Below are 18139 nucleotides of genomic sequence, written 5' to 3' on the forward strand. Positions count from 1 at the left end.
CTTCCACCCATGTTCAGGGCGTTATCATGGACCTTGAGGGGTCTTCATTGCTCCTCCATCCCTCTATCAACAAGAATGTTCAGTGAAAGAGCAGATAAGAGCCGCTCCCTGGCTGATAAAGTGGCGGTGATCACCGGATCTACTAAAGGGTGGGTGAATGGAAGTCCCTGACTGCCTCATGACCAGATGTCACTAAAGTCATGCTCATCTCAGGTATCCCTGCCTGCTCAGGGTCCCTACGTCATCACACAGCTTTGGTATTTAACTCCACATCTCTCCCTAAAATATCTGGTTTCTGAGCTCCAAGAATGAGGTGGTCAGAAAACCAGTTATACTGAGTCAATCAGAGCAGCTGTGAAGATAGTCTTTACCATTTACTGGCTGGGTAATCCCCAGATATTTAACTTATTGCCACCAGGATAGCCCTCTTGCCCACATCCTTCATAGCCCCGTGGCCACGGTCTTTTGGCATCCTCATCTAATAGAGAGAAGCCCAATTCCTATTGTGTTTCAGACTCAGGGGTTTCAGTGACAGCAGAATGCCCACTGGCACTGGGGAATAGGCAGGGCAATGTCTCAAGAGCAGTGCCAAGAGTTTTCATGGACAAATCTTCATTTCTTCCTGTGTCCCTTCAAAGCCATCCTCTGAAGGGACAGAAGCCATGCTTTCATGTGCTCTGGCTGCCAGAATGAGCGGCAGTCTATAATAAGTCCTTACCACAGGTAGAAGGAGGGGAGGTTTCTGGATTTTGTGCTTTAGGGGCATCATCTTCCTTTTGACCTTTTGTGGTCTATAATAGCACCAATTTAAACCACTGTATTTTAGAATTGTTTAGTAATTATAGACTTCCCAGATCCCTGTGGTGTTTTAAACCTTTGTGTGTGTTCCCAATACTTAGCCTCCATAATAGATGAATACTTTCAAAATTCCAAGCTACCTGGATGGTTTCTACAGGATAGTGGGAACATGCCTTGTGCCCTTCCTTTATCTTAACCAGACCAAGTCAAGAGTGCTCAGCCCTCCTTAATGTAAGGAAACAGGCAGAGAACATGCTCTTCAGCAGAAAAGTTTTTAAGTTGCAGAGCAGAGCAAAGGCTTAGAGAAATCACGATTTATGCCAGAACTCTCTGATTAGAACAAAGGGAAAAAATGCTGGGCAGTTAAAAAGACTCTCTACAATTTAGGCCTGGTGCCCAGCAAGTTTACAACTGTTCTGATGGAACATTACTTTTTAAAGCTCCTTTTAGCAAATTTGATATGGAAATATCCTTATCTATAAAATATTATTATTGTACATAAAGTTGTGAGAATTAAATGAGGGAGCTTTTGTGAAGACCTGATATGTAGTAGGCATTAAATAATTCCTTTTCCCTGCTCAGAGGATTTGGAGGCGGCTCTTAGACAACATCAGGAACTCAATCTGCATCTAAGTATCAGGTTTGAGAAAGCAGTTTGGGGAGAGGTGAGGTCATCTTATTCTCTATCTGCAGTATTGGCTTTGCCATCGCCAGGCATCTGGCCCAGAATGGGGCCCATGTGGTCATCTGTAGCCGGAAGCAGTGGAACGTGGACCAGGCAGTGACCACTCTTCAGAAGGAGGGACTGAGCGTGACAGGCACTGTGTGCCATGTGGGGAAGGCTGAAGACCGAGATAGACTGGTGGCTAAGGTGAGAGGCTGAGGAATGGATCAGATGGGAATATGCAGATCCAGCTCTGGCAAGAAGAGTCGGGGTCTCTAGCACTGGATTCTAGGCCAATAACATATGCAGCCCAGGACAGGGACCTGGTCAGAGAATAAGCAAATGGACACAAGAAGTTTGCTGACAGGAGGGAACCTTCATGGTTAGACTAGAGCCATGCCAATCTGATGACCAAGAGCTGGGCATGACACAGCATCTTGCTTGAGACTCAGAACCTCAGATCTTGCCAGAGCTGCTGAATTTTTACAAAATCTTCAAGTTAATCCAAGTTCATGTTGAAGTCTAAGCAGCACAGCTCTAACACCTATGTGTGCTGAGTTAGGAGTTTGCTAGACTACTCTGGGGTAGGAGATTTTCCTGTGGGACTACCCTTAGAAGAGGCAAGTTGTGAACCTGATGGGATGTAGAATGGGCATATGCTTTTGATATGTCAGATCGAAGGAAGAATCTTTCAGAGCAGAGGAAGCAAAGAGAAGGAAATAATTATAAATGGAAGAGATGAAAGTGGGGATACTTCCTAAGTGAAGATCTGGGTCAGTGGGGCCCAGGGACCAACCAGGTGTCCTTTGGGGGCAGAAAACTGATGTTTCTAAAGAGGAGAGGCATAATCAGTTCAGTCCACCTCTGATTGCCAGGATCTGATTCTGCTCCTGGACAGCTCCAGGATAGCCAGACAGGGGTTAGATATTTCCTCTGGGTCATTTTTACCATTTATCCATTCCTTCATTCACAGCTTATGTCATTTCTTCCACAGGCCCTAGAGCACCATAAGGGCATTGATTTCCTGGTGTGTGTGGCGGGGGTCAATCCCTTGGTGGGGAGCACTCTGGGAGCCAGTGAGCAAGTCTGGGACAAGGTAAGGACTGGGCGTAGGGTTTTACCCATCCTGCATGGCACACTATCCACCTGTTTGCACATATGCATGTGCGCACACAGCTCCCATATACCACCATCAATACTGGCTCTAGTGGATGGGATTAGGGCTCACTGGAGCCATCAGTAGGCTCAACAGGCACTGACCATGTCCATCCTATACCAGTCTTCAGAAACTTCCTCTATATGGACTCTCTTTGTGTTGGTCCCAGCTGTAAAGTCCTGAGATGCCAGATTTCTGGATCTGTTCATGGCAGAGACCCTCTCCAGCTCAGGTGTCTGAAGCTATCACAATCTGGACTCTCAAATTGGCTGTCCCAAGAAACACAGTGCCCTGGCTACTTGCCACAGTTATGGAGCTTCATTCCTGCTCTGACCATTGATCTCCAAGTGATCAGGGAGAATGGGCCCTGAGCAGATGGAATTGCTCTCTCCCCGCTGCCTTTCTCTATATTCTTTCTGATTTCAGATCCTGGGAGTGAATGTGAAGGCCCCGGCCCTGCTGCTGAGCCAGCTGCTGCCCCACATGGAGAACAGGGGGTGAGGGCATGAGAGGAATGGGTGGGGCATACACTGGTCTTTCCTACCCCAAGAAAGCACTTGGGGCAGGGGCCCATGAAGTAGAGGATTATGGGAGAGATGGCAGGTGTGTCTTTTGGGAAACATTCTGTTTCCAGACCTACCTTCCTTCCCCGAGGATGTGACAGTTGTGTTGAAGAGAAGCATTGGCTGGGAGGAGTCAGAACTTGCCTTTCTGTTCCTTAAAGGATATTTCACGAACCCTTAGATTATTACATCACAGAAAATGGCAGGGATTTTGCCCCTTGAGTGGTAGTTGCAGGAACAAAGTTTCCAGAGAGAAGCAGCCTGGGGTCCCCTGTTCCGATTCCCTAACTCTTACCCTCCTCTCTGGGCCATCTCACCTGTTTCCCTTCTGGTCAGAGACACTGTGGGTTTGCTCTTTCTCACCTTCCCCTGCAGAGCCTGGCTCTTTTGTGTCCTGTGGCCACCAAGGGGCAAGCCAGGCTGGGACTCATGAGTGACATCCTGACCCCACAGGAGTCTCTATGACACATGAACATTACTGGGATTCTGCTTTCTGGGAGTGCTGCCTCTCACTAGGCAGGGCCCCAAGGGACACCACTCTGGCTGTGCTTATTGGGTGGTACTGACATTTAACTTAAAGGTCCAGCTTCTCCCCCGTGTTCCAAATTGTTCCCCAACACTTATGCTTTTCACCATGAATGCTGAGCTGGTTTTCTTTTAGTGTGGGAGTATAATAATTCCCTGGCTCATATAATCTCTTAGTTGACCTCATCTGTCATCTTATCTTATTTCCTTTTCTCCTCATAGGGGAGGCTCTGTGGTTCTGGTCTCATCTGTGGCAGCTTATATGCCAATATCAGTGAGTATGAGATCCTCAGGTGGAGCTTGGGGGGCATCTGAGTTGGTTTCTTGTGAGACCCTGCAGTGGGGTGAGGGGGAACTGGCTGTTGATACCAGATAAAGTGGGCTTGAGATGTGTACCAGTAGCCTAACGCCCTGAATGCTACAGGCCGGGTATTATACTCTCATTCTGTCACGTTATCTCTGAAACCCAGGGTGTTAGACCATTTAGTCAGGGTAAGCATAGTTAGTTTGCATTACTGCAAGGACTGGACCCTGGATCTCCTAATTCCAATTTCCTAAGTGAATGTTCTAAAGTGCAGTGCTGCTCTCTCTGTGTCAAGTTTGGCCACACATGGCAGCAATTTGCTGACATTTCCTTAAGTATGAGGAGCCCCTTCATCTCAGAATTTCACTCCTTGAAAATCTCTGTGAAGACTTGAGGGGTGGGGGAGGAATTTTTGTTGGGGCCTAGAGTCAGGCATATCTTCTTAGTCTGTGACCCAGGGTCACAGTTTTGTTTGAATAAGACCCTTCTTCCCATGCAGAACTATTAGTTTTCTTCCTTTTGCTTTATAGAAGCTGGGAGTCTATAATACCAGCAAGACGGCCTTGTTGGGCCTCTGTAAGTCTCTGGCTGTGGAGCTGGCTCCCAAAGGCATCCGAGTGAACAGCATAGTACCAGGAATAATCAAGACCGACTTTATTCAAATGGTGACTATGACAATGGCTTCTGCTCCCAGTCCCCACAACCACAGTCTCAGTGGTCCTTTCCATGGCTGGGCTCCTGTCGGAATTGGGCCCCCAGAGACCACATACCTACTAGAGCCTCAGTCCAGGCTCATCACTGAGAGGCTGTGCCCTCTGGCTTCAGAACCAGCAGCCCCCCCATTTCCTGCAGAAGAATGGGGGTCTTAATCCTCTGTGGGGAGCAGACCAGAGCCCTACCTCACTGCCAGAACAGGATCTTCCCCCAGAGAGGCATTAGCGGGCCATGATGCTCTTCCCATCCCCCCACCCCCAAATCCATCCCCACCCCTACCAATATCCCTCTGCCTAATGCTGACTCTGAAATCTTTCCCTAGGAGAAAACATTGCCGTACACGCCATCTGATTTGAACAAAATCTATGGATTGCAGCGGTAGGTGGGGTTTGGGGCTTTAGAGGTCAGTGTCTACCTCAAGGGAAATTCAATTTCAAGAAGAGACAGATCCTTGATCTTCTTTCAGTGTACTGGCTGTTCTCCTTTCTAGGGGGGCACAGCACAGTCCTGGGTTGGGGGCAGAAGGGTGGATGTGAGCTCACTATGACCATCCGTGGAGCCTGGTGAGGTATTGGCTTATTGGGGTGAATGCTAGGCTACCTCTGGCCCAGCAAAACCTGAGGTCACAGTTCAATACTGCAAAGGCTGTGACCTCAGCTCTTCTCTGTTTTATTCAGGCTTGGGGAGCCAGAGGACTGTGCGGGGATTGTATCCTTCCTGTGCTCTTCAGATGCCAGCTATATCACTGGGGAGAACATCACAGTGGCTGGCTACTCTCCTAAGCTGTGAAGAGAGTGTGATGCTAAGAAAGTGGGGCTGTGGTCCTCAGTGGAAAATGAGGGGTTTGGCAGGGAATAGGGAGGTGGGGAGCCTTAGAGTCTGTAGCATCCAGGGTCAGATTGGGAAACTTGCTCAGGAAACTAGAAGGCAGGTGTTGAAACTTTTCATGTGAAAATAAACATTTTGAAACATCTAATCTGAGCTCACTCCTCTTTTGGCTAGTAATACATGAGCAGTCCCCTTGATCTAGAAGCCACTCCTTGATCAGTCTCTTCCCTTTTCTCTGTCCCTCATCCCTAAGAATTTTTACCCCTCCCTCCCTCCCTTCATTCCTTTCCCATGGAGTTGAAAATTGGGCTGTATACTTCCCATCTTTCCCTCCAGATCTACTTGTCCATGCTTGTCTACTCAGTGCCTTAGGAGGACCCGTGGCCTGCACTGATGGTCCCTAGACCTCTGGCCTGCAGCTGGGTTTGGTCAATGGGAGGCACTAACAGGAGACTGGAAGGCAGAGGAGAGTGAGATCAGATAATTTGTTTTTCAGCCTCCCTTCTGATTGCCATATATGGGCTATTCTGTCTGCAGCTTTCTGCAGGTAGATTTCCATAACCACGCCTACCTGTCCTTCAGGCCTGCCTTTGGCCCTGAGGTGCTGCTTTATACCTTATTGGATGTGCTAAATTCTGTCCACTCATTCGTAATTGCTTTTTGTTTAAATTACATTTAAAACCTTTTTAACTGAAACATAAAAATTGTACAAATATGTGGAGTACAATGTGATGTTTTGATACATGTATACATTGTGTGAGGATCAAATCAGAGTAATTGGCATATCTAACATCTCTTTGTGGTTAATCATCCAAAATTCTCTCTTTTAGCTATTTTGGAATGTACAACACATTAGTAGTGACTACTATCATCCTACTGTACGTTAGAACACTAGAATTTACTCTTTTTTTTTCTTGAACCCAGGGCTTTGTGCATGCTAGACAAGTAGTCTACCACTGAGCTATCCCACTCCCACTCCCAAGCTCTTTTTAATTTTTATTTTGGGATAGGGTCTTGCTAAGTTACCCAGACTGCCCCCAAACTTGTGATCCTCCTGACTCAGCCTCCTGAGTAGCTGAGGTTACAGGTGTATGCCACCACTCCTGGTACAGAATTTATTCTCTTTATTTAACTCTGATTTTGTACCCATTGACGGACCAATCCACATCTCCCCTTCACTTGTCTCCTAGCCTCTGGTAACCATTATTCTACTCTCTACTTCTTTGAGATTGAATTTTTTAGATTTCCCATGTGAGTGAAATCATATGGTAGTTTTCCCTCTGTGCCTGGCTTATTTCACTTAGTGTAATATCCTCTAGTTCCATCCATAGTGTTGCAAATGACAGGATTTTATCTTTTATGGCCAAGTAGCTATATATCTATATCTATATCTATCTCACATTTTATGTATCCATTCATCCACTAATGGACACTTGGGTTGATTCACATATCTTAATTGTTGTGAGTAACTCCTCAATAAGCATGGGAATACAGATATATCTCTTCAACACACTGATTTCTTTCATTTGTGTGTATACCAGTTGTGGAATTACTGGATCATGTGGTAGGTAGTTCTATTCTAATTTTTTCTTTTTTTAAAATTTTATATTATATAAGACAGCAGAATGCATTACAATTCTTATTATACATATAGAGCACAATTTTTCATATCTCTGGTTGTATACAAAGTATATTCACACCAATTCTTGTCTTCATATATGTACTTTGGATAAAATGATCATCATGTTCCACTATCATTTCTAACCCCATGCCCACTTCCCTTCCCCTCCAACCCCTTTGCCCTATCTAGAGTTCCTCTATTCCTCCCATACTCCCTCTCTCTATCCCATTATAAATCAGCCTCCTTATATCAAAGAAAACATTTGGCATTTGGTTATTTGGGGTTGGCTAACTTCACTTAGCATTATCTTCTCTAACTCCATCCATTTACTTGCAAATGATTTTATTCTCTTTTATTGCTGAGTAATATTTCATTGTGTATATATGCTACATTTTTTTTATCCATTCATCTATTGAAGGGCATGTAGATTGATTCCACAGTTTAGCTATTGTGAATTGTGCTGCTATAAACATTGATGTGTCTGTGTCCCTGTAGTATGTCCCTGTAGTATTCTTTGGGTATAGCCCAAGGAGAGGGAAAGCTGGGTCAAATGGTGGTCCATTCCCAATTTTCCAAGAAATCTCCATACTGCTTTCCATATATTGGCTGCACCAGTTTGCAGTTCCACCAGCAGTGTATGAGCGTACCTTTCTCCCCACTTCCTCGCCAATGCTTATTGTTGTTTGTCTTCATAATAACTGCCATTCTGACTGGAGTGAGATAAAATCGTAGAGTGGTCTTGATTTGCATTTCTCTAATTGCTAGCGATGATGAACATTTTTTCATATATATCATCTTCTGAGACGTGTCTAAAACAGACTGGTAAACCAATGGTATAGAATAGAGGACACAGAGACCTACCCACATAATTACAGTTATCTTATATTTGACAAAGGTACCAAAAACATACATTGGAGAAAAGATAGCCTCTTCAACAAAGGATGCTGGAAAAACTGGAAATCCATATGCAAAAAAAGGAAATTAAACCCCTATCTCTCAAAACTCAACTCAAAATGCATCAAGGACTTAGGAATAAAACCAGAGACCCTGCATCTAAAAGAAGAAAAAATAGGCCCTAATCTCCACCATGTGGGATTAGGCCCCAACTTCCTTAATAAGACTCCTTTGGATCAAGAATTAAAATCAAGAATTAATAAATGGGATGGACTCAAACTAAAAAGTTTCTTCTCAACAAAAGAAATAGTCCGTGAGGTGAATAGAGAGCCTACATCTTGGGAGCAAATTTTTACTCCTCACACATCAGATAGAGCATTAATCTCTAGCGTATATAAAGAACTCAAAAAACTGAACACCAAAAAAAAAAAAAAAAAAAAAACCAAACAAAAAAACCCCCCAAAAAACCCCAAATAACCCAATCAATAAAAGTTCTATTCTAATTTTGTGGAGAACTGCGAGACTGTTTTCTATAATGGCTGTCCTTATATACATTCCCATCAATAATGTGTAAGTGTTCTCTTTTTCCACATCTTTGACAGCACTCATTACCTTTTGTCTTTTTAGTGCAGCCATTCTAACTAGAGTGATATTTTATTGGGGTTTTTATTTGCAATTTCTTGATGACTAGCAATGTTGAGCATATTTCATATACCTTTTGGCCATTTGTATGTCTTCTTTGTGAAATCTCTATGTAGGTTATTTGCTTATTTTATTTTATTTTTTACTTCATTTTTGGTACCAGGGATTGAATCCAAAGGCCACTGAGCCACATCCCCAGTCCTTTTTATTTTTTATTTGAGACATGGTCTTGCTAAGTTGCTTAGGGCCTCACTAAGTTGCTGAGGCTGGCCTTGAACTTGCAATCCTGCCTTGGCTGGGATTACAGGTATGTACCACTATGCTTAGCTCATTCGCTTATTTTAAAGCCAGATTTTCTTTTGCTATGAAGTTGTTTCAGTTCCTTATATAGTCTGCACATGTACATCTTCTTCTATTATCAGAATCCCCTGCTGGGAGTAGTGCATTTCTTAGAATTGATGAACTTATATTGACACATCATAATTGTCTAAAGTCCAGAGTTTGCATTTGATTTTATTCTGTGAATTTGAACAAATGTATAATGATAGGTATCCACCCTCATGGTATCATAAAGAATAATTTCATTGCCCTAAAAATCCTCTGCGATCCTCCTATTCATGTCTCCCTCTCCACTAACTCTTGGCAACCACTGGTTATTTTGCTGTCCTCATAGTTTTGCCTTTTTCTAGAGTGCCATATTTTTAGAATCATATAATATGTAGCTTTTTTGGACTGGTTTCTTTCACCTAGGAATATATGTTTGAGATTTCTCCATGTCTTCTTTGTGACTTAAATAGCTCATGTATTTTTATCACTGAATAATATTCCATTGTGTGTATGTACCACAATTTACTTATCCATTCACCTGTGCTAGTTTATCTTTGCTGCTTCTAAGTCTTGGAAACTATGAATAAAATTGCTATAAGCATTCGTTTGCAGTTTTTGTGTGGATACTTTTTAAAACTCATTTGGATAAATACACAGGCATATATCAATCTAGGTGGCTATCACAAAATACCATAGCCTGGGTGACTTAAACAACAGACATTTATTGTTCACAATTCTGGAGTCTGGGAAGTTCAACACCAGGGGGTCGCCAACATGTCAGGTTCCTGGTGAGGGTCAGGAGGTCCCAGGAGAAAATTGACACTTCCTGCCTTGCAGATGGTTATCTTCTTGCTCTGTTCACACATGGTGAAGAGAGAAATCGAGATCTTTTGGTCTCTCTACTTGGGTGGCTCATTAGGTCCCTGGTTCTGTCATATGGCCACACCCTTGGTGTTCTCTGCACCATGGGATAGGCTGGGGATTTTCCAAATCTGGGTCAAGATTAAACTGTTAACAGATTAGGTAGTCCCTGATGAGGGACTACCTCTTCTTGTAAGGACACTGATCTCATCCTGGGGTTTCCACATTTATGACCTCAGCTTGATCTAATTATGTCCAAATTCCCACCTCTAATTTTCATCACATTTGCGGTTAGGGACTCAGTATACAATCTTTGGAAGGGACACACAAACATTCAATCCATAGCAGAGCAGTGTGATTACTGGATCATATGGTAAAAGAATGTTTAGTTTTGTAAGAAACTGCCAAAATGTCTTCCAAAGTGAATATCATTTTGCGTTCACACCAGCAAGGACTGTGAATTCCTATTGCTCCACATCCTTGACAGTAGTTGATGTTGTCAGTGTTTTGGATTATGGCCATTCTAATAGGCATTAGTGGCATCTTGTTATTGTTTTAATTTGCAATTTCCGAATGTCATATAATGTTGAACATATTTTTATACACTTATTTCTCATCTTTATTGTATACAATATTTTAAAAAGTATATATTCAGATGCTTTGCTCATTTTTTAATTGGATTGTTTATTTCTTATTGTTGAGTTTTAAGGGTTCTCATAGACTTTGCATACAAGTCCTTTATCAGGTATATATACTGTAAATATTTTCTCCCCACCGGTGGTTTGTCTTTGTATTCTTCTCAGTACTTTCTTCCTTTTTCTTTTTCTTTTTTTTTTTTTTTTTGGTACCAGGGATTGAACTCAGAGGCACTTGACCACTGAGTCACATCCCCAGCTCTATTGTATATTTTATTTAGAGACAGGGTTTCATTGAGTTGCTTAATACATCACTGTTGCTGAGTCTGGCTTTGAACTTGCAATCCTCCTTGCCTCAGCGTCTTGAGCCTCAGGGATTGCAGACATGCGCCACTAGTGCCCGAATAGTACTTTCATATTTCAAGAAATGTTTTGCTTGTGTAAAATTCAAGATTTAGCCATTCCCACCCCCTACCCCACCCCCGCCCCAATACTTTAAGAGAGGTGATGTGATTTCCTTCTGGCTTGTGTAACTTGAGAAATCTGGATAGTTCTTATCTTTGTCTGTAATGTGTCTTCCTCGCTTTCACCTTCCCATCTCTATGCCTGATTTTAAGATGTAATTTTCTGTGTCACTGATTTTTAACAATTTGATTTTGATGTGCCTTGAGTTTCCCCCATGTGTTTATTCTTCTTGAGGTTGATTTTCTCAGGTTGTACGAGTTTTATAGTTTCTTCGAATTTATAAAATTTCAACCTTTACCAATTAAGTTATTTTTTCATTCTTTGCTTTCTTCCTCTCTCCTGGAACTCCAACTACACCACTTCATATGATATCACAGGTTGCTGAAGTTCTGTAATTTCCCTCAGCTTTTTTCTCTCTGTGTTTCATTTTGAGTTTATTGTTTTGTTGTCTCTTAAAATTCTCTGATCTTATGCAGTGTCTAATTTCTGTTGATGTTTTCATTTAAGTGACTATATTTTTCACCTGTCAAAATTCCAGGCTGTATCTAACTTCTAGGAAGGCTAAGAAATATATACTATCCATATGCCCAGGAAGAAAATAAAAATAAGTTTTAGTGAAGTTGCCAATCTCTGCCACAATAGTTCATCCTAGATTCCCTCACCTCTCTAGTCTTACATACTCCAGTTGCTGCTTCCTTCTGATTTTATCTCCTACCACATTTCCCTCATTTACTAAGTTCCACTCACAAGGGCCTCTTTTTTTTTTTTAAACAAGAAGTTTATTTAAATAACAAGACGCTTGACTTGAAGGGAAAACTATCTAGGAATCTTTTTTAAGAGTAATTTACCCCTACTTAAAGACAGATTGCCCTACATGTAACAGCTATGTACAAAAAAGTTATAAAATTGTCCTTGGTTTTACAATGATAAATGAAAAACATTAAAATTCTCCAATCGAACAAGGTATGCAAGGATTTTTATGTTGTTCAGGTTTTTGTTGTTGTTTTTGTTTTTTGTTAAAACAGTGAGAGCAAAATAACTTACTGGAATATAAAGATAAGAGCTGAATGAGCATGACACTAATGGAGAAAGGGGATATTTTCACAGAACCAGTATTTTTCCCCATCCCATCTCCATTTGATGTCAATCAAAACATATCATTGGCCATTTAGATTAAAAAAATGCAATATGCTTGTGCACATACACCAGTTACTTTATGTACAATAAAGGAATGGGGAAGGGGAAAATGAAAGAATAAAGAAAACTATACTGTAGTAGTCAGGATGTGGTGGAACCAAATTGCAGTTTTCTAATTGAGAATGTATTCTTGGTCTGTAAGAACAGAGTTCTGGAGTAAAGTAGCAGGTTCCCTTTTTAGTAGACACCTCCTGTCTGCTGCTGGAACACATCAATTGTATCTTCATCCTCCATTTCCAACTGTGCAGGTGTGTCTGTTTCATTAATTGGCTGCCGGTCAAATCGGAATCTGATCTGCCTCTTCGAAAAACCCTGTCGTTCACAATATGCTTTCATTAGTTTACTGTATGCCTCTTAATCTTAAACTGCACCACAGAACCATCCTGCCCCGCCACCTTCAAGTTAATATGATCATTGTTTTCAGGCCTGACTCCCTCCTTGGGCTTTTCGTCGGCCATGGTGAGCGCCGGAGTCTCCTCAGCTGCCACTTCACAAAAGAGGTACCAGGTCCACTCTTACAGAATCTTTTCACATGTGTTTTCTCTTTGCCTGGAACACACTCCATAGCATATAACCCACCATCCCTTATCTAGTTCTCAGAGAGAATTATAGCTCTTTGGAGACATCTCTCTTGACCACCTTATGTAAATGTTCCTCCCACGCCAGTCACTTTCAAAGTCCTTTTTGTTTTATTTTGAGACAGGGTCTCACTAAGGTGTCCAGACTGGCTTTGAACTTGTGATCTTCTTGCCTCAGCCACTCAAGTAGCTAGGATTACAGGCATGTGACACTATACCTGATGTGTTCATTTTAATTTTAAATCAAATCCCCTCAAATGTAGGTTCCATAGGACCATGCACCTCATCAGTCTTATTCATGGATATTCACACAAAAGATTCTCTCTCTCTCTCTCTCTCTCTCTCTCTCTATATATATATATATATATATATATATATATATATATATAAAACAAATCTCTTTATATATATATATTAAACAAATCTGCCATCTCTTTCTGGCTCAGTGATTCTCCTGCTTACATTCTCAGACTGAGGAAATCCCATGCAAAGCTCACAAATCTAACAGATTTTAGCTAACATCACAAATAAATTATTTTCAGCTGGGTGCTAGAGGATATTTTTATTTTTCTGATGTTCTTGCCCCCAAACTTCATTCATTCATACATTTGTCCATTCATTCATTCACGCATATTTGGCACTCCTCTTACATGTCTGGTATTTTCTAGGCAGAATTGAGAATAGATTGGAGAAAATCACTAAAAACTTATAGCTTCCAATATAATACTCACTTTTAGTATTATCTAGTAATCTTTGTACATTATTCTGCTCAAGATCATCTCCCTTTTCCCTCAGCACATATTTAAACCTTCACCAACTGAACTAGTTTGCTAAAGTTACCATAATGATGTGCATTAGACTGGGGGCTTAAATAACATAAATTTATTTTCTCAGTTCTGGCAGATGGATGTTCATGATTAACGTTTTGTCAGGGTTTATTTATTCTGAAGACTCTCTCCTTGGCTTATAAGTGACCATTTTATCCCCTTATCTTCACATAGTCTTCCCTCCATGTGTGTCTGTGTCCTAATCCCCTCTTCTCTTAAGAACCTCAGTCATGCCGAGTACAGTGGTGCATACCTGTAACCCCAGCTGCTCAGGAAGCTGAGGCAGGAGGATGTTGAGTTGAAAGCCAGCTTTAACAACTTAGTGAGGCCCTAAACAACTCATAAGACCCTGTCTCAAAATAAAACATAAAAAGGGCTAAGGATGTGGCTCAGTGGTTAAGTACCCCTAGATTCCCTGCCACCAAATCAAACAAATAAACCACCTCAATCATACAGAGGTAGTAGGGGTTAGGACTTAAATGTATGAATGGGGGTGGAGTGGAAGTGGAAGATACGATTCATCTAATAACACCTCTCTTCTCAAGCTTGCACCTTTACTACCATAACTTCTGTTTTCATAGTGGGGGCAGAAATAATCATTTATAATCATACATTGCCTATGAATCTGACTGTGAGGAATTTTACTCTTTCCTCATTCCCTCTCATCAGTTCAAACTGTTGCTATACTTTCAATATTTGTGTCCCTCCAAAATTCATTTTGAACCTTAGTCCCTAATGCAATAGTATTAGAAGGTGGGGGCCTTTAGACATGATTAGAACATATTATGATTTGAATATGAGGTGTCCTCCCAAAGCTCCTGTATTAATGCAGGAATGTTTGGAGGTGAAATGATCGATGCCTCTAGTGGCAAAATTAACCCAGAGCAATTAATCTACCACATGTGGTCCCATATCTCAGAGAGCTTGTACAGCCATGCCAACAGCCCAAGATCATTTTCATGCTATTTTTTTTTTTGTTTAGGCTACAGTAATTAGGTGCTATCTTGGAAGCTGAGAGAGCTTTTACTATTTTTCCCATTTGCCAGAAACCCAATCTTGTATTTCTCAGACACAAGAACCATGAGAGAATAATTTCTGTTGCTTATAAATTGCCCAGACTAAGGTATTTTGTGTACTAGCAAGAATTAACTGAGACAGATGTTCTTCCACTTCCCTGTCCATCTCACCACAATCTTTGGAGGTTCCTAGCTAGGCATCCCTTCTCACCTCCTTGGGGTTCTTGACCTATCAGATATTATCTTTCTTGTCTGTTCCTTTGATACCTCTAGTGGCAAAATTAATCTACCACATGTGGTCCCATATATCTCAGAGAGCTTGTACAGCCATGCCAACAGCCCAAGATAATTTTCATGCTATTTTTTTTTTTTTGTTTATGCCTCTGCTGTTCACTGTGGGATCCTTGCCTAGAGCAGATGTTTCATGCAATTATTTTCCTGCTATCGACTGGGAGAACAGGGATGCTCACTAATGGATTCTTCATCTTAGTGCCTATATTCCTTTGCTCCCTTTGATCAAGGGGGTAGCGCTGCAAGCATTAGCTCACTCCTGGTTTAGAAATCTTTTGGCAGAGTCATTTCCCTTCCTGAGTCAAGAGGAAAGATGTATGGGCTCCTGTCATGAGTTAGCTCTGTTAATAACATACACCCAACGTGTTTGTGTTTTTCTACAATGTCAGAATTTATTGAATAACAATAAACTCAAAAGCTACATCAACTTCATCAGCTTTAATTCATCCAGTTCTCATGGTTCACTTGGTAGCCATGAGCAGGGCAATCACAAGTTCTTTTATTCTATCCCAAAGTTAATTAGTAATACTTTTAACATTCAAGTCATATATCACACTTTCCACAATGATGTATAGGTAACAGAATGGCTAAGAAAGGGTTAACAGTGGCCACAGGTTTAATTAGAGTCAGAAGTGAAAGCAAAGGGAGAGGGCTGAAAAGTCACAGCAGAAAGTCAGATGAGGTTCTAACCCAAGAAGGAACTTGTTGCAGGGAAATTATTTAGGACACAGAGCTGTTCAGGGAAGGTGCAGTTTCTCCAAGAGACTGAGCTGAGCTGAAGCCCCAGGGAGAGTCTGGAGCTTGTCACCTGTCATCTCAGGAGGCATACAGCAAGTGGTCTGATAAGACAGGTCGTGCCACCATACCACCACTATCTTAGGTGCATCTTCCTTTATGAATTTCAGGTGAGGGAGTTACAGCATTCATTGGTCTAGTGTGTCAAATAAGGTCATGGGCCTGGTTTTCCTGATAGGGGTTTGATATGCCTCTAGTCCATGGGCCTGTGACTTAACTGATAAGTTCACAGGTGATAACTTTTCATTATCATGATTAATCCATTTATCAGTTTGTGCCTTATGATTCCACTGAGCAACTGGGGATTCTTCTTTTTGATAAGTCCTTCCTGTATGTTCAACATCCAGTGGTTATCTGTTTGCCCAGACAATATACCTAGTCATACTGCCGTAGCACTTGCACTCAAAATGGAGTGGGGTGGGGGGAGACCACTTTCTTTTTCTTTCTTTTTTTTTTTGTGGTATAATAGACTTATGGTTTATTAAGTAATGCAATGAAATACATGGAAAAGTAGTATGAAAATTATTTGGCAATGCTTATTTTATCAATAATATTTTTCCATTATATAAAACCTGAATTATATTTATGTAGACTTACAAAAGTTCTAAATCTATCTTCCACAAGATAAAAAGCCTTGTTTGGTCCCCAGGGTTGAGGATTCAAGCTTTTATCATGAATATGAACTCAAAAAATAATGCTATATATTTAATAATGTTGTATTTGAAACAATGTGCAAATTAGATTGGTTTCACTTTCCATCTATTTTCTGCTGAGTGTAATTAAGAGCTATCATTGTGCCTACTTTTTTTTAAATTATTAGTTGTTCAAAACATTACATATCTCTTGACATATCATATTTCATACATTTGATTCAAGTGGGTTATGATCTCCCATTTTTACCCTGTATACAGATTGCAGAATCACATCGGTTACACATCCACGTTTTTACATACTGCCATACTAGTGTCTGTTGTATTCTGCTGCCTTTCCTATCCTCTACTATCCCCCCTCCCCTCCCCTCCCCTCTTCTCTCTCTACCCCCTCTACTATCTACTATCTACTGTAGTTTATTTCTCTCCCTTGTTTTTTTTTTTTTCCCTTTCCCCTCACAGACCACTTTCTTATCAAGTGGATGGCTCAGGGCCAGGCACAGCCTGAAAGCTGCAGTGCTAATACAACCCAGAGGAACTCAGAGCAGAGCACAGCCTGCTCCCTGCAGCTCCCAGAACCCTTTCTGACGATCTCTTCTTCCTGATTCCCTTATTTCCAGAGAATTAGTGTCCTCCTCCTCCATTACAAAATTGCTTTTACTCTATGTCAGAAAAATTATTGGAAATGTGGAAATAGGTAGAAGAGACAACAGGGCATTTCAGTGCAGTCTTGCATTGGATTTTCTCTTGTCTCTGGCTAGAGGTCAATGTGCTGTTTTTGATTGTTAGAGATACAAGTAATTTCTGTCCAATAGAACAGATGATCCCAAAGGTCAGGGTTTATTTTCTTGTTGGACATTAACAAGTTGTGTGTCTAACACAGCAACCTTACTCTAATATTTCCTATAAATGCCTACCTTCTCAAATGCTCTTTGAATTGATTGCAACATTTTATTTGTTCCCCTGTTAATCAATGAATCAAATAAAAGTTTGATGCCTATTTATTTTATATTTGTATGAGAGATATGATATTATCTTTTTGAAAACTATAATGCTTTTGGGTGCATGTGACAAAAGAAGAGGATATTAGATTTTGCAGAACCAATTTTATTAATTATTCTGCAGAACTTCCCCTTCCCTATTGTTTGTTTACCCTTTACACAAAAAGATATTTGTTTTTCTTTTTTATACAGAGAAAACTCTCCAGCAATCCTTTATCATTCTGTAGCCACCATATAATCAGTACTGAGCTTCCTCAACAAAGTAGTTTAAAAAGTTGTCTAAAAAGTTGTCTCAGACCAACTATCTGAGGCTGTACATGAAAAATACTGTGAATATGTCAAGTTGATGTAAGAAGGGCGTGGAAAGTTTTGTGCTTGTGCCAGGCAATCACAATGACATCCAGGTAACCATGATGACACTAAAGAGTTCTTTGGGTGTCCCACCAACTCAACTATGCTACAAAGTTTTGACCTCCGCTAAGCACTTTGAGAATCTCCGCCAGTCCTTCACCTCAACCAGCTTTAATGAGCTCTCAAATTGAAGACTTCTGGCTGTAACATCTCTGCACAGATTTTCTCTGGTATCACCATAGAAACAGGCTCAACACTACGCGGAGAAAAATCACTTTATAATGAGGAAGACTGCTGTACAATATGGACTGGCGAGGTGAGCAGCAAACAGAGCGGAACTTGAAGGAGGAAGGAACTGAGTGACAGAAAAGACAGTGGGAGGAAGGAGGCAGGATGAATTGCTGGTATCAGAAGGGAGAGATGAAATTAGTCTAAT

At 41.2% G+C, this 18139-nt stretch overlaps 1 protein-coding gene and 1 pseudogene across 1 annotated transcript; one reads left to right on the top strand and one right to left on the bottom strand.

The window, feature by feature from the left end:
• LOC114078998 (dehydrogenase/reductase SDR family member 2, mitochondrial-like) lies at positions 1–5513 on the top strand (the record flags this gene model as incomplete). The annotated part of the gene is made up of 8 exons (XM_027920089.2): positions 1–149; positions 1492–1669; positions 2457–2558; positions 3045–3115; positions 3929–3980; positions 4541–4675; positions 5047–5102; positions 5402–5513. Coding segments are annotated over 8 exons (855 nt in total), but the record flags the coding sequence as incomplete, so codon positions are not given.
• A 6676-nt stretch (positions 5514–12189) lies between these two features.
• Positions 12190–12652, bottom strand: LOC114079019 (small ubiquitin-related modifier 2 pseudogene; annotated as a pseudogene).
• Positions 12653–18139: the final 5487 nt, after the last annotated feature.

This window comes from Marmota flaviventris, chromosome 2 (assembly GCF_047511675.1).
Source record: "Marmota flaviventris isolate mMarFla1 chromosome 2, mMarFla1.hap1, whole genome shotgun sequence".
NCBI classification, from domain to species: Eukaryota; Metazoa; Chordata; class Mammalia; order Rodentia; family Sciuridae; genus Marmota; species Marmota flaviventris.